Consider the following 16,099-nt stretch of genomic DNA (forward strand, 5'->3'; position numbering starts at 1 on the left):
TTTTATTTAAACAGAGTGAATCGAGCTGGATTATCAAAGCATATTATCTAATAACTAGATCCAATATATGCAATCTGAAACAGATTTAACGTCATTCTGCCAACGTCTAGAAGCTCTTTCAATAGTTCATCATCATTTAACATCTACTACTCATGCTGGCTGGGTTGGTGTCTGCTTTGACGTGGTTTCTACTGGTGGATGCCAACCACTTTACAGCATATACTAGGTACATTTTTCATGCTGCCAGCACCAGTGAGGTTGCTATGTGGCTCACAAGACTATAAAACCTAGGTGAGTGGTGGGGTACCACTTATGTGAGGAGATAAGAGCTTTAAGTATGGAAGTGGGTTGGATAGGCTTTTGCAGAGGAACTGAATGGTTACTCACCAATAAGAGAGAGAGTGAGAATGATCTGTAGGAGCTGCAAATCCAAGAGGCTTCTCAAGGTATAATGTGAATAGAAGTGTGTTGGGACAGTGGAACTTGGAGTGGAGGAGTTGGTGGTGATGAGGAGTAGACAACAACTTTAAAGCATGTAGGATTGACAGGTGGATATAGGAAGTGATGGATGATCAATGGTGCACAAGTTGGGGAAGGTAGAGGGTTGTAGAAAACTGGGGGAAAGCAGCAAGATCGTGGAAGTAATGGTGATGCAGTTTACAGGAAGGACAAGGGTGAGATGACATGGTTGAATTGACCACAAAATTGGGTAAGTGTTGTGTATGTGAAGAGATAATTTGGTGGTTCAGTTGAGGAAGAGACATTGATGGATGAAAAACAGGTAACAAATGAGATGTTTCCTGTTAGCAAGAAAAATAAGATGGTCTCAGTTGGGTAGGGGTGACAGTGAGAGACATGATGGGAGAGAGGATATTCGAAAGAGTTTGGGTTAGGTACCCATTCGTGCATACACATGCATATAGTGCTTCCAGGAGTTAATTTTGCAGAGGTAAGTGGGTCTTCTTAAGAGTCTCATACTGCCAGACATCATAGTCTTTTGTCCTCTCATGTTAACATATTTGCTACAATGTATAACTCTTCACAGGAATGGTGGCAAGTTGGTAGCTTTTACTCTCTATTCTAACTTTAATCCTTTGCTATCAACCCATCTGACACTACTTCCTATAATGAAGTGATCAAAATAAACTTTCCATCAAAATTCTGTGTTAGTTCATGTTCCAAACATCAGCTTATAAAAACAAAGGCAATCATCACAGGATTAAATACTTCTAGAATCATTTTATTTTCATTTCTTCAAAATTGCTAAGTACCTCTAAAACAATAGGGTTAGTTGACAAGTACAACAGATAGTTTACAACAAAAGTATTTAGTTATTCATGTGAAGAGGAGTAAAACCTCTGGTGTAACATTCTCTTGTTCAATCATAACTAGCTGCACTGTGTAATGGCTCAGTATGAGTCTTATGTAATGGTTATGTATGAGATTGGGCTGAAAAGTTCATAGGCTGCTTATGAAAGAGTGATGCAAGAGCTGTGAAATCTTCCATACATTAATTTCCAATTTTCGTATTAATAGCTGCATTGTTTCTTTCCAGGTAAATTAACATCTAACTGCCCAAAGAAGGCTTCAAAAGTAACTAATAACAGCTTCTCTTGAAAATCAACAAAATTTGGCATTGTGCTGTTATCAGGTACTTGCTGAAAAAGGGCTAGCATCCAAAATCATTCATGCTGACATGGCTGCTACATTAGGGGATGTCACACCAGCTTTATCAACAGTGCAAAATTGAACACTGAATTTAGATAGGAAAGGTAGAGTCTTGAAGATAACCCAAGATCTGAAGGTCCTGCAACTGCCACCACCAAGAAAAATGTTATGTTCACCATATGGTGATGGATAATAGGTCATGTGATGCAGATGGATGTCAACAGTTCCATAAAGAAGAGCTAATCACTCAAAGTGGATGGAACTCATGTAAGAGGCACACCCAGGAAGACATGGTATGAAGTACTGAAGGACAACTTCAGGACAGTGAACCTTTCAAAAGAGACAACAAAAGACTGAGTTATCTGGTGCTTTGCTGTGCTCAAGACCTGTCCTCCATAGAAGAAGTGTTAAAACCTACTCTCCCTGAAGAAGATAATTGGCTTGTACTTGTACTATGTAAAAAGCACTCGTGCTGGTGCCATGTTAAAATCACGCAGCACACACTGTAAAGTGGTTGATGTTAGGAAGGGCATCCAGCTATATAAATTAAGCCAAATCAGACTGGAACCTGGTGCAACTCTCCAGTTTGCCAGGTCTGGTCAAACCATCCAACCCATGCTAGCATAAAAAAAATAGATGTTAAATGAATTTAAGTCCTACCAGGATTGACAAAATAAATCCCAATCGATAAGTCATGGGATCAATCTAATTCTACTCTCCTCTAGTCTGTGTAGCTTTCTATCTGCATTAAAAGTCATTATTACCAAGTCTTTGTTATTAAAGTGTTATTACAAATCTTTGTTATCTAGTCTTTGTTACCAAAGACTGGGTATTTAGATTTGCTTGTGCCATTTTGCTAGCATTAACATCTGTTGAGAATGCTACCTTCACCTAACTTTAAATGAAGTAAGGTTATGGAATATGAAAATATAAGAAGTAACATACTAGCTGTATAACTTCATACAAGCATGTTACATATAATACACCATACTGGCTATATATCATTACAGTCGAAATTAGTTATATAGCAATACATATCATACATTCATGATATATAAAACTCAGTATAGCAAAAATCACTGAACACTCCTTTGAAACCATTTTTAAACAAACACAGGAGTAGCTGCAAGATAAAATGATTCATTTCAATTTGGTTACATTCTAAGAACAAATCTCATTGAAAAAAAGTTGTATTTCATCCCTCAGAGACAAGTATAAAATAAGTACCAGTCATGTACTGGAGTCTGACTAAATTGGTTTCATCCATCAAATTTGTGACCTTTATCTAGTATCAAAGGTCATCATTAGACTATCAAGAGGATTTGTCTGTTATTAATTGTGAATGATAATAAGTCTGTTATTAATTGTGAAAGGATGATATTAAAATGACACAGAACATGAACATTAGTGTTTATCACTCTACATCAACAAAGCAGCAGGTATAAAGTATAATTAGAGATATTACCAGAATAATTTGTATGTCATGTTTCATTTGTAGCATAGATATCAACTTGTGTGTTATTGATACACATCAATGGATATTAACTTGTTGCTGAAGTCAACAAGTATATTATTGATATATATACCAATAGATATCAATTTGCGTGTCATTGATAGATATCAACTTCTATGTTATTAATACAAATAGATATGAATTTGTATGTTATTGATACATACCAATCAGTTTTTTCTGTGCAAATGAAAAACTGTGAACCATTGGTGTTGGGTCCACTGTTAGCCATTGATAATGTACCTGCAAGGAAGATGTTTCTAAATTTAGCTATAATTCTAATTAAATTTTATAAACATTATTTGCGTAGTTCAATTTTTTTAATTAAAATTGAAATTTGTAATAATACTCAACTGTTGAGTAAGGTGACTAACTGAATATGAAGCTATCAAGAAAGGTTATTATAGTTGTTGTTGTTAATATCATTATTATTAATATTATAATTATTGAGGTGGAAAACTGGCAGAATCATCAGCATGCCAGGAAAAATGCTTAGAGGTATTTCATCTGTTTTTATGTTCTGAATTCAAATTCCACCGAGGTTGATTTTGCCTTTCATTCTCTCAGGGTAAAAAAAAAAGTACCAGCTGAGCACTGGGGTTGATTTAATCAACTTTGTCCCTCTCCTGAAATTTCTGTCTTTGTGCCAAAATCTGAAACCATTATTACCTCCGCCTTAGCAAAGGCAGACATATTGTTTTCAGTCGTGTTTGTTTGTTTGTGCATGGATAAAATATCTCAAGAACTACTGGATGGATTCCGATGAAAATTTCAGGGATATTTGGCCTTGTGACTGGCACAATCTGATTAGATTTGGGGATTGATCCAGTACCAGACAAGGATTCTGGATTATTTTCCCATTTTTTTAATTTTTGAGAGCGGTCAGGTTCATTTGCAGTATTCTTGTTTGTGAGAACTGTTGAGTTTATTTCAGATATTCTCATTTCAAAAATCATTTCTGGCTCTGGCTAATCATTGAGAGAATGTTAGGGTGGCAAACTGACAGCAGTGCTAGCATGTTGGACAAAATGCTTAGTAGCATTTCTTCTAACACTATGTTTTGAGTTCAAATGCTGCTGAGGTCAATTTTGCCTTTCATCCAAACAAGATCAGTAAAATAATGTATCAGTCAAGTACTGGGGTCACTGTAATTGACTAACCCATTCCAACTAAAACTGCTGGCCTTGTTCCAAAATTTGAAACCATTATAACATTATAATTATTAGGGTTGTGATGTATTGAATTATGCTCCCTTTCATTCTTAGTTCAAACCCTGCTAATGTCAACTTTGCCTTTTATACTACCAAGCACATAAAACAAGTTTTGGGATTGATCTAACTATATTCTTTACCCCAAATTAACTACACTCTCAACACAATTCTCTCACTGTATCAAGAATAGAAATCATCATAGTTATTTTTCCTCTCAGGGGACATCTGCAGTCCACTCAGTCAGTATTTATCTCCAATTTTACATGATTAAGTCTATGAAAGACAACCTCCTTTAAAATTATCTCAATCTGTCACAAATTAACTTTCCTCCAAAAGAAAGGAACAAATCTCAGAACTGCAATCACTGAAGAATTACATCACATTTTTTACTGACAGTCAAAGGAAGGAACAGCAGAAGCCATGACTCCTTTCGGGGCCTCTGGGAGAGTAAAAAGAGATTATATTCAAATCAGAGAATTGACTTAAATGTTTGCAATAGAATGAACTCTGCAAAAGGTATCCAATGTGGAACTATATCAGGTAGTTAGGTATAGATATTCTATGCGTCAGCCAGTGACACATGATATTGCCCATAGTAGGGTATGAACCACTATCCAGTTGATAAATTGTCCAGCACTTCTATCAACTTATGCTGGCATAAGAAACACATCGACAAATAATTGTTAGTTTTTCAAATAAGTTAAATTTCCCTTAGCTGATAAAGAAAACACAGCTAAAACAAAATGGCAGGCTATTTCCACTTACCAGCTCCTGTATGTTTTAAGACAAAATTTTCATCATCAAATTTATTTCCATAAATTGATTTTCCTCCTGTTCCATTGTGCCTCGTAAAGTCACCCCCTTGACACATGTACTTCAGAGTTAAGAACAAATATAATGTAGAGATACAAATCCTTAACATTGTTTGCAAAAAAAGACCACTTTTCACTTTATAAATCATTTTCATTATTCATTGTTATCAGTGTAACAGCTTTTAAAATAAAAATATTTTAACCCTTTTCCTACCTATCTGCCAGAGACTTTTCCGGGTTCTGACACAAACTTTCTGTTTCACAGTGATCTAAATTTTTTCCTGTTAATTTGTTCCAAATTTGTTCATGAAGACAGTTATTTTACCTAATTCTTTATTATTTTCAAAATTTATTGAAACAATGGTAATATAGTAACAAAAAGATTAAACATGCTTTTAGAGTAAAAACTATATATATTTTCATTAAACAAAATACAGAATTAACTTAGAAAAGAGGTATGTTTCTCTTCTTAATTTAATTACTATAAAAAAATAATATATGAACACTTTTGAAATCACTCCACCTGAAAATGCCTCTGATTCTATGATATACACTTCCACTTTTAAAGTGACCTAAATTAAAATCATCTATCAAAATTTCAGGTTACATAATGTTCTGAACACCAACTTAATAGTGAAGTTATTTTACTAAATCTTTCATTATTTCTGATATCAACTGAAGCAGAGGCAGAGCATTTCAATGGTAGGATGGTAACAAAAAGGTTAATTGTTAGGCTTATCAAATGGTATTCCTTTGTGAATGTTGATTCTATCTATTTGTTCTGATTTACATCATTAAAGGGTGCATAATTAAAAGACATTTAAGCCTCCCATTTATTTTGATACAATATATGTAAGATTATTCTAAAAATATGAATAGATCCACACAAATTAACAACATTTTGCAACTAGATTATTTTCCTAATGCTAAACAAACATTCTATCTTTAATGATGTAAAATAACTCTAGAAATTGACTTGGAAAATAGTTTCACTCAGTTTTGATTAGGATATAAACTGTGGAATGATTCGATGCAATGTGCTTCCTTTATAACCAAAGCCTCTGTCATGGGTACAAAGGCAACGAAAATTCTCTGCAAAGAAATATATGGTATACATTAACATTTTCACTATCATCAACATCATAATCACATAATTAACATTCATTTTTATACTGTCTTGAACAGATTCACAATTAAACATACTTTAGTCTTTTACTACTTCCAATCACCAAACTATTCCCTTGCTGGAGTTTTAGATTATCATATTCAGAGTCTTAGATTATTATATTGAGCTTCACCCTGCTTATTTCAGTCTGGTACAGATTTTTTTCTTTTTCAATTTATATTTTATGAAATTACTGAACGTTCACTTTTTGATACAATACAATATGGCAACTGTAATCAGACATACACACAATGATGATGTGCATATTTCGGTGTGTATGTGTATATGTACTGCTATATTCACTATTATTTTTCCCCCGTACTTTCATATTCTCATCTCCCCATCACTCGTTATCTTCCAGCCCATCTTAAAGTTTAGTGTAAGAGACTACAGTGACCAACTGTGTCCCATAGTCTTTACCTTTATCCTCCCCTCCTCTACTGCCAGTCAAGTACTCCAATCACTCTCCACCTCACCCATTCCTCTTGTCATCATTATTACTCATGTCTCACTCTACAAAGAAGTTGGCAAGTGAGCTGACACATAGGTGGTGAGATCCCTTTCAAAATGTTGAGGACATGGCTACCTTTCTAGTGCTGGTGCCACAAAAAACACTCAGACCCTTTAATTTTATTAAGGACAACACTTTCCTAGTGCTGATGCTATGGAAAAAGTACACATTATAAAATCGTTGATGTTTAGATGGGCATCCAGCCATAGAAACCATAATCAAAACTGAAACAGATGCAAGATGCAATCCACTGACCCATTTAGCTGAGCAGGACCATGAAATAACTGGTGACTTTGAATGTGAAAACCTATCCAACCAATATCAGCAAGGAAAGCAGACATAATCCAGCAGAAGCACCAATATCCATTATATCAGTGTAGTAATGCCTCCTACATAAAAGGACCATCCACCATACTAGTGTAGTGTTGTCTCCTACAAAAATGTCCCCCATATCAGTAATGTCTCCTTCATCAAAATGCCAATGTTGTTGATGTTCAACCATTATTATTGAAATTATTAATAAATAACTTTAAAGTATTTCAGTTTACATCCTTGTGAAATCAATAAAACACATGCCAAATGTACATCATGCTGTAATTTGTTCAGTCAAATCCATCTTCTCATTAAAATTTTCTTCATCAAAAGAAATAATACACTAAATACAAAATATGAAGCTTCTCTTTTCCCTGATGTTTAAACTCCCTCCTTGTCACTTTCTATGTAAAAAATTTGTTTTGTCACTTATTTTAGGACAAATTTTAACTTATTTTTGTGATAATTACTTTTTTTTCAATGAAATCTTTCAATAATAAAGTCCATAAAGTCATGGTGGGATTTCAAAGCTATTTATTGATGTAACTTGCAACACTATACATTTCCTATCCATGTTGAATAAGTGATCAACTAATGAAGTTTATAGAGTTTAGTGCAATTCAATGTGGCTACCATTTGTTGCCCTACACATACCTCATTGATACTCCAGTTGGTTGAGTGTAGAAAAAACGCGAGATGCACACGCAGCTAGTTACATGACAGTGACAAGATTGATGTTATGCCCAGCTGATGCAGCAGTCAAGACATGGACAGAGCAAAGGAGAGCTCAATGCATTCTTTGGCTTGTAAAATTTGAATTAGTGACACATGTTTGTTACGAATATTGTTGCATGTTAAAGGAAGAGCCAACACATGTGTAATGCTCCTATTAATAGTATTGAGTACATAAAGGAGAGAATCAGTGATGCTGTTCAATCTGTTACACTTGATGTTCTTTGTTGTAGGTTGCAAGAACTGGAGTATGGATAAGATGTGTGTAGGTCAACAAATAGAATCCATAGCAAAACTTTATTAGTCTCTCATTCAATGGATATGAAATGTGTAGTGTTACAAGATACATCAATAGTTTTGAAATCCTATCATGACTTTATGGACACAATCATCATCATCATCATTTAGCATCCGATTTCCATGTTAGCATGGGTTAGATGGTTTGAGTGGAACTGGTAACCCAGGGAGCTGCACATGGCCCCAGTCTATTTGGTTAGTTTCTACAGCTGGGTGCCCTTCCTAATGCCAACCGCTACAGAGTGTAGTGGGTGCCTTTTATGTGTCATGACTACAATTTCACTTGACTTGACACATTTTCTCAAGCACACTATTTTTGTCACTGCTATTATCCTCAAATTTCATAATTCAGAAACATACTTAACATCGCTTCTACGAGGGGTGTATGAAAAGTTTTGAGCCTAACTTAGAAACAGGGCTGCTAGGAAACTGAAACAATTTTTTCTGGTAAGTACAGTCTTTTCGGAGTATTTTTGCTCATTTTCATGATTCTGATATTTTAATTTTTTTTGTTTCAGATTTTTGAATAAACAAGTGTCGAGGTTACATGGAAAATGGGGAAAACTGAGTAACGTACTGTCATAAAGTACCTTCATTTGAAAGGCATGACTCCATCAGACATCCATGAAGATAAAGTGAGAACCGTAACAGACAATGCTCCTTCATATGCAACAGTCAAACGATGGGTAAATGAATTCCAGTGTGTTAGGGAGAGTGTGGAAGATGATCCCACACCAGGGAGACCTCCAACTGCAACCACCGAGGACAACATTGACCTTGCTCTTGGTATGATAATGCAAGATCGTCAAATATCATGTCGTCAGATAGCCGAGAGACTGGGCATCTCAACTTGAAAGAGTAAATAACATTGTGACAAAAGAACTTGGGTTCTCAAAGGTTTCTGCAAGGTGGGTCCCTTGCCTTTTGACTCCTGAACAGAAATGCACCAGATGCACTTTGTCCACGAGCAATCAGTTGTTTGAAGAGAATTTTCTTGCTCGTTTCATAGGATGGACAAAAGTTGGGTTCATCACTACCAGCCTGAAACCAAAGAACAATCAAAGCAGTAGAAGCACTCATCTTTACCTACCCCCAAAGAAGGCCAGGGTCATTCCTTCAGCTGGCAAGGTCATGGCGTCCGTTTTTTGGGATTCTCAAGTTGTCTTGCTGATCAATTAACTTGAAAGGGTCACACAGTGACGGGGCTGTATTATTGTCGGCTACTAAAATGCCTCCGAGAAGCAATCAAAGAAAAAAGACCGGCAATGCTCACCAGAAGAGTCCTTTTTCATCACGACAATGCTCCAACCGACACCTCAGTGGTTGCCATGGCAACAATTCATGATTGTGGACACAAACTTGTTCCCCATCCACCTTATTCGCCAGACTTAGCCCCCTCTGACTTTCATCTATTCCCAAAAATGAAAAAAAGCCCTGGATGGACGCCATTCTGCCAGTGACAATGAGGTCATAGACGCTGTAGGAAGTTTTTAGAGTCTCAAACAAAAGAGTTCCTCCACGCCAGGATAATGGCACTTCAACACTGCTGGAGAAAGTGTTCAGCCATCGAGGGGGACTATGTTGAAAAATAAATCATCAGAAGTCTTGTACTATATTTTGTTTTTTTGAGGCTCAAGACTTTTTATACACCCCTAGTAGCAACAGAAGAGAGTTATTCCAAAATTGATTAAGGTGCTATAAACAACAGCCAAATAGCCTTCATTTCACACCTTTCTGTTTAAGAAGAAAAAAGATCACATTTGTTAATGTAGTACTGCATAGACTAAACTTAAAGAAAAGGATGGGGTAGCCATGATTAGGACAAATTTGATTATAGAGATATGTTTTGATTAGAGATGCTTGACCTTCAGACTAAACAACACAATTTTGATTTTGTTTCTGTTCTTAAATACATCCTTCATTTACTTAACTCTTTTGATATAAATCCTGTCTTTATATAACTGTGTAGACTTAAGATAAATCCATGATCCTTTGTTCAATAAATCAACCACCAACACTCTCTAACATTTCATTCATTCAACATGAATGCATAAAGTAAGAGAGTTTAAACAGCTTCACTTCAGTCTAAAAATAGCTGAAATAGTGGTCTAATGAAAACAGACAACGGAATTTGGGTAAACAGGCTTCACATGTTGGTCATCATCATCATCATTGTTTACTGTTCAATACTTTCAGACCATTCTCCACCATCATTAATATATATATAGGTAAAATATAGGGTAGGGAATTTTGTTTAGAAATTTCACTACCAGTGGCCTAGCATGTATAAAAAGCTAATAGACAACATATGAAAAATTATAATATATAATAATGAGACACATGCTATTCTGTCTCTAAATTATATGTTAATGTTTTGGCATAGCCACTGATGAGAACTCTGCCTAGTAAATTATTTTATTTGCTAATTAGAGTTTGAAACCTAAGTATGGCTGTAAAAATACAAAGTTTTTATTTTTCATTCCTTTCAAAATTGCTCTTAAATATGGCTTTGGTCATTTTGACTGCTTCTTAAGGTAAAAGAAAGTGAGTATTAGAGAAAATACAAGCTAAGGATTGGAAAAAGTGATGAACAAGGGTATTCATCATATAGCTTTATATATTTATAAATATGGCACCCATATTTATAAATATATGCAGCCACTCCTGCACCTATGGTGACAGAGAGCTGAAGGTGCCAGCCAAGAGTGTCCATGAAACAGCAAAAGCATGGCACAGTCCATGCTGCAAAGTCCTACTTGTTCATGGGTGATGTCTGGTTGTTCTGTTTAATATTTTTGTTAATGTCTTTTAATATCAACTCATCTGAGACACCAACTCTCATATCTATGATTCAAATTCCTTATTTCAACCTGATCCAAATTACAAACTTTCATCAAAACTTTATGTGAATTTATATTGCAAACACTAACTTAATAATGATAATTATTTTATTAAATTCTTTACCATTTTCAAAGTTAATCAAGCTAAAGTAATGCATTTCGACAGAAATTTGTTAACAGAAGGGTTAAGCTCCATTTGGCGGAACCATATGTAACATTTTAATAATCTTTTTCTGGTTTCAATTTGTTGAACATAAATCTGTTGGATCAGAACATCAAAAACTACTACAGCAAAAATAACATTTGAATAACACATATGTGTGTGTGTGTGTATGTATATATATATATATATATGTATCGATCAACATCAATGGAAATTGTAGCTGTGATACCAGTGCCGGTGGCACGTAAGAGAACTATCCGAACGTGGCCATTGCCAGCACTGCCCTGACTGTCCTCCGTGCCGGTGGCACGTAAAAAGCACCATCCGATCATGGCCGTTTGCCGGCCTCGTCTGGCACCTGTGCAGGTGACACGTAAAAAGCACCCACTACACTCACGGAGTGGTTGGCGTTAGGAAGGGCATCCAGCCGTAGAAACACTGCCAGATCAGACTGGGCCTGGTGCAGCCTTCTGGCATCCCAGACCCCAGTTGAACCGTCCAACCCATGCCAGCATGGAAAGCGGACGTTTAAACGAACGACGAATACAAGGAACATGTTTTAACAGCCACTATTCCATGCTTGCATAGATTGGATGGAATTTACTGAGGTAGACTGTATACAGCTGGATGCTCTTCCTGTCACCAACCCTCACCTACATCTTCACATCACCAACCTATGAAGCATGTTAACCCAAATCCCACTGACTGTGGGACCATTAAGTCACCTCAGTGACTAGAACTTGTGGCTTCTCATTTAAAAATTAAGCGTATTCCCATAGATTGAGAAAAAGTATGAAAAAAAAACAGGGAGAAAGTGAAGGAGAGAGAAGATACATTTATTTACTAGTATAAGCATTGCTGTATGATTAAAAAATTTCCTTCCCAACCATGTGGTTTTTGGTTCAGTCCCACCAAAGCAAGTTGCATACATATATGTATAAACATCACCATCATACAAGTATTGTTGTTCATTTGAAATTTTCATGAAGCAACTCTGGCCATCATGTTGTTTGTGTAGCCATATGACGAGGAGAAATATTACTTTGGTGGGTCAGTGACAGGAAGAGCATTGGCCATAGAAAATCTGCCTCAAAAAATTCCATCTGACCCATTACTAGAAAACTATACGTAACAACATCAATGATGAATGAAAATAGAGATGTGTTACCTGCAGTTTTGGGAACGACATCAGCTCGGAGCTCCATCACTATACGACCAATATTCTTGGTACCAATCCGGATGTCAAAGAAGACTTGTGGATTAACTTTGGGTTTTTTCTTCACTGGTTCGTCATTCGTCTAAAATACAGAGTTTTGTTTTAATTAGTCATTGATTGATATTTCCAAAAAAATAAAACAGCTTTTGTTTTTTTAAAGGCTTTTATAAAACCCAGGAAAATTATAGCTGGACATTTTATTATAACGTCTATGTGGATATTATGGTTACCAGTGATTGGTTAGTGTTGTACTGGTGGTTGTATGGTGGTCATTGTTGCAATCATTAACTGTAACTGTCATTACAAGGTCAATCATTGTGTTACTGGTTGATACTTCACAGTTATCCTTGTGGTCATTGTCATGCTCACTGTTTTGTCATAGTAGTTGTGTGATCTTCCTTGTTGTTGTTGTTACTTAACTCTAGGTATGTCATGATCAAGTAGACCTAAGATCAAAAATGTTTTACCCATAAGAAACCCATCATTTTTCTATAACTACACCACCAACATTAGTTCTTTAAGATGGTAGTGTGGTGGTAATGTGAAATTTGAAGAAAAACTTGGTTGCTACATTTAGCAAGACTGGCTAGTATGAAGTGGTTCCCTGAATCTTAGTTTTGGTTGATGTATGGTAGTCATCATAATGGTCACAATCATTAAGGTGTTGGTCATCTTTGAGGTTGCAGTGGTCAGCAGAGTGGTTGTGGTCATCATAATAGATATGGTGTTGTGTAGCCATTAATATGTAGTTTGGTGATTTAGTGAAAATAGATCAGCTGTGTGAAAAAGTGTCACACCCCAGCAGTAAAGGGAACCTGTGGAAGAGGTAGACCCAGGAAGACCTGGGATGAGATGGTGAAGCGTGACCTTTGAACGTTAGGCCTCACGGAGGCAATGATAAGTGACTGAGACCTTTGAAGATATGCTATGCTTGAGAAGACCCGGCAATCCAAGTGAGACTGTAACTGTGGCCTATACACGTGCAGCATAACTGGCTCATCTAAGAGTACCCTTCAATCATTGGGCAATAAACTGCGCTTGCGAAGACCTATTGAATCAAGTGAAGCCATTGTCCTGGATGATGATAGTACCACCTAATTTCCACCTGTGCCAGTGGCACATTAAAAGCACCAGCCGAGCATAGTTGATGCCAGTGCCGTCTGACTGGACCTGTGCCAGTGGCATGTCAAAAGTATCATTTGAGCATTGTCAATGCCAGTGCTGGCTGACTGGTCCTGTGCTGGTGGCACATAAAAACACCATTCGAGCGTGGTTGATGCTAGTGCCAGCTCACTGGTCCCATGCCGGAGGCATGTAAAAAGCACCATTCGAGCATGATCATTGCCAGTGCCACCTGACTGGCTCCCATGCCAGTGGCATGTAAAAAGCATCATTCAAGCGTGGTCGATGCCAGGACCGCCTGATGTTCCCTATGCCGTTGACACGTAAAAAGCACCCACTACATTCTCAGAGTGGTTGACATTAGGAAGGGCATCCAGCTGTAGAAACTCTGCCAGATCAAATTGGAGCCTGGTGCAGCCTTCTGGCTAACCAGCCCTCAGTCAAACCATCCAACCCATGCCAACATGGAAAGCGGACATTAAAAGACGATGATGATGATGATGATATCATATCCTACCCTTATCCAATAATGGTTAGCTCATTATTATTAATGTCTATCATTAAAGTTATAGGGTCTGTTCTTTAACTTACCGAGTCTGTTTTCACAGATGTCTGTTCTGTGTCGTCATCCACAGTCTCATCTGATTTTGCTACAGTTTCACCAGCATGCTCTCGTAACCAGTTGTCATCAGACCAAACTGAAGTAAGAATACACAAAATTTCATACAACAGTAAAATTATTAAACTTTCAAATCTATTTTTTTTTTAAATGAATGGAATATGTAGAAGAGAGAGACCCAAAATTACATAGGATAAAGTAGGAATGATTGATATCAAGATGCTGAGCCTCACAGAAGTGATGACAAGGGACTGTGCTCAAGAAGACCTGCCAATTACAGCAAAAATGATATCCTAAAAACACAGTCTATGCTTGCCCGTGCGTGTCCACATCCTTGTTATGTATGGGTTAGCTCTGGTATCCCATCATTATCACCTTATCTTCTTCCCAACAACTTTCACCCACTCTTATATAATGCAAGGAAGCTATTATCTTCTCTGTAGTGTGAGACCTGCATTTTTCTCAGTCATACTTTAGCCTCCAAACAGCTAGCATAAAAGCCATTTCTCCCCTCTTAAATACTTTCCCACTTAGTTGAGGGGACATTTTCCTTTTCTTGTTCTTATCATATCTTGCAGGTTACTTGGTGACCTAACTAGTACTAGTAGCATATAAAAAAAGCACCTAGTACACACTGTAAAGTTCTTGGTATTACAAGTGGCATCCAGCTGTAGAAACAACGTCAGAGCTGACATTGAAGCTTGATGCAGCCCTGCAACTCACCAAATTCCGTCAGACCATCCAACCTATGCCAACATGGCATGATGATTTACAACACACACAGCATATTATACGTCTCACTAAGGAAATACAAGGAACCTTACAGAGACAAATGGTATGCTGCAAATACCAAAATGTAATGATATAGAAATAAGTGAAATGGCAAATAAAAAATGAGGTACTTTTCTGAAAAGTCACCAGAGAAAATACATCTGCATCTACAAAGCATAGCAACTGTTTGTACAACATCTCACTTGCAAGGCACTGGTGATTGATGAGTTGAAATGATTGTAGTGGTTCTGAATAAAGAATCTCATCATCATCATTTAACATCCGTTTTCCATGCTGGCATGGGCTGGATAGTTTGATAAGGGCTGGCTATGCAGAAGACTGCACCAGCCTTCACTGTCTGTTTTGGCAGGGTTTTTATGGCTGGATGCCCTTCCTAACACCAACTCCTTCATGTAAATTATATTTTCTTTCTCTCATATTTTTTATAAACTGTATGGACACAGGAATTCCTGACATAAATCCATTCAATTCAATTCAATTTCAATTTTTATTGGCTCAAAAAGCAAAAGCAAGGCCATGTAGGAGGACAGGGAGTTATGTACAAGGAGGGTGATCATACAAAGAGTTCAGGCCATTTCTGGTCAAGAGAGACTTTGAACCGAGCGGTCTTCGGCATCTTCATTATGTTGTCCGGCAGCTTATTCCACGGATCCGCAACCCGGACAGAGAAAGCCGCTCTCCTTCGATTGAGATGAAATCGTCGTAGATAGAGCTTTTCGGAGTGACCCTGCAGCCCACGCTCTGGAGCAGGAGTGAAGAAAAGCTCTTTCGAGAGGTTACACTTTCCACTTATGATGTTGTGAGCGAGAATGAGATCAGCACGGCAGCGGCGTTTTTCTGGAGAATAAAGGTCGAGCTTCTTCAGCCTTTCTTCATAAGACAAATGCTTGAGACCAAGAACCATGCAGGTAAACAGCTTCTGGACTCTTTCGAGATGATGTATGTCTTTGAGGAGATAAGGAGAAGCTTGAATCCCATACTCCAACATGGATCTCACCAGCGTGACATAGAGTGGTAGGAATATGGCTGCTGTGAGCATTCCGAATGACCATCGAATCAAAAACAGAACTCTGCATGCTTTGTTGACAGCATGGACGCATTGGGCCAAAGGCAAAAAGGAAGAATCCAC

General features: G+C 37.1%; 1 protein-coding gene across 1 annotated transcript in view; it reads right to left on the reverse strand.

Annotated features, from left to right (window-relative positions):
- Positions 1-14,318, reverse strand: part of LOC115232161 (peptidyl-prolyl cis-trans isomerase) — a gene marked incomplete at both ends in the record, with an annotated part of 14,582 nt that extends 264 nt beyond the window's left edge. Inside the window, 5 exons of the mRNA XM_029802003.2 lie at positions 3,346-3,421; positions 5,155-5,260; positions 6,214-6,293; positions 12,390-12,519; positions 14,151-14,318. Coding sequence (XP_029657863.2) covers positions 3,346-3,421; positions 5,155-5,260; positions 6,214-6,293; positions 12,390-12,519; positions 14,151-14,318 — 560 coding nt within the window. The remainder of the gene's footprint in view (positions 1-3,345; positions 3,422-5,154; positions 5,261-6,213; positions 6,294-12,389; positions 12,520-14,150) is intronic.
- Positions 14,319-16,099: the final 1,781 nt, after the last annotated feature.

The sequence above is a fragment of the Octopus sinensis genome, unplaced genomic scaffold, assembly GCF_006345805.1.
Source record: "Octopus sinensis unplaced genomic scaffold, ASM634580v1 Contig19636, whole genome shotgun sequence".
NCBI lineage: Eukaryota > Metazoa > Mollusca > Cephalopoda > Octopoda > Octopodidae > Octopus > Octopus sinensis.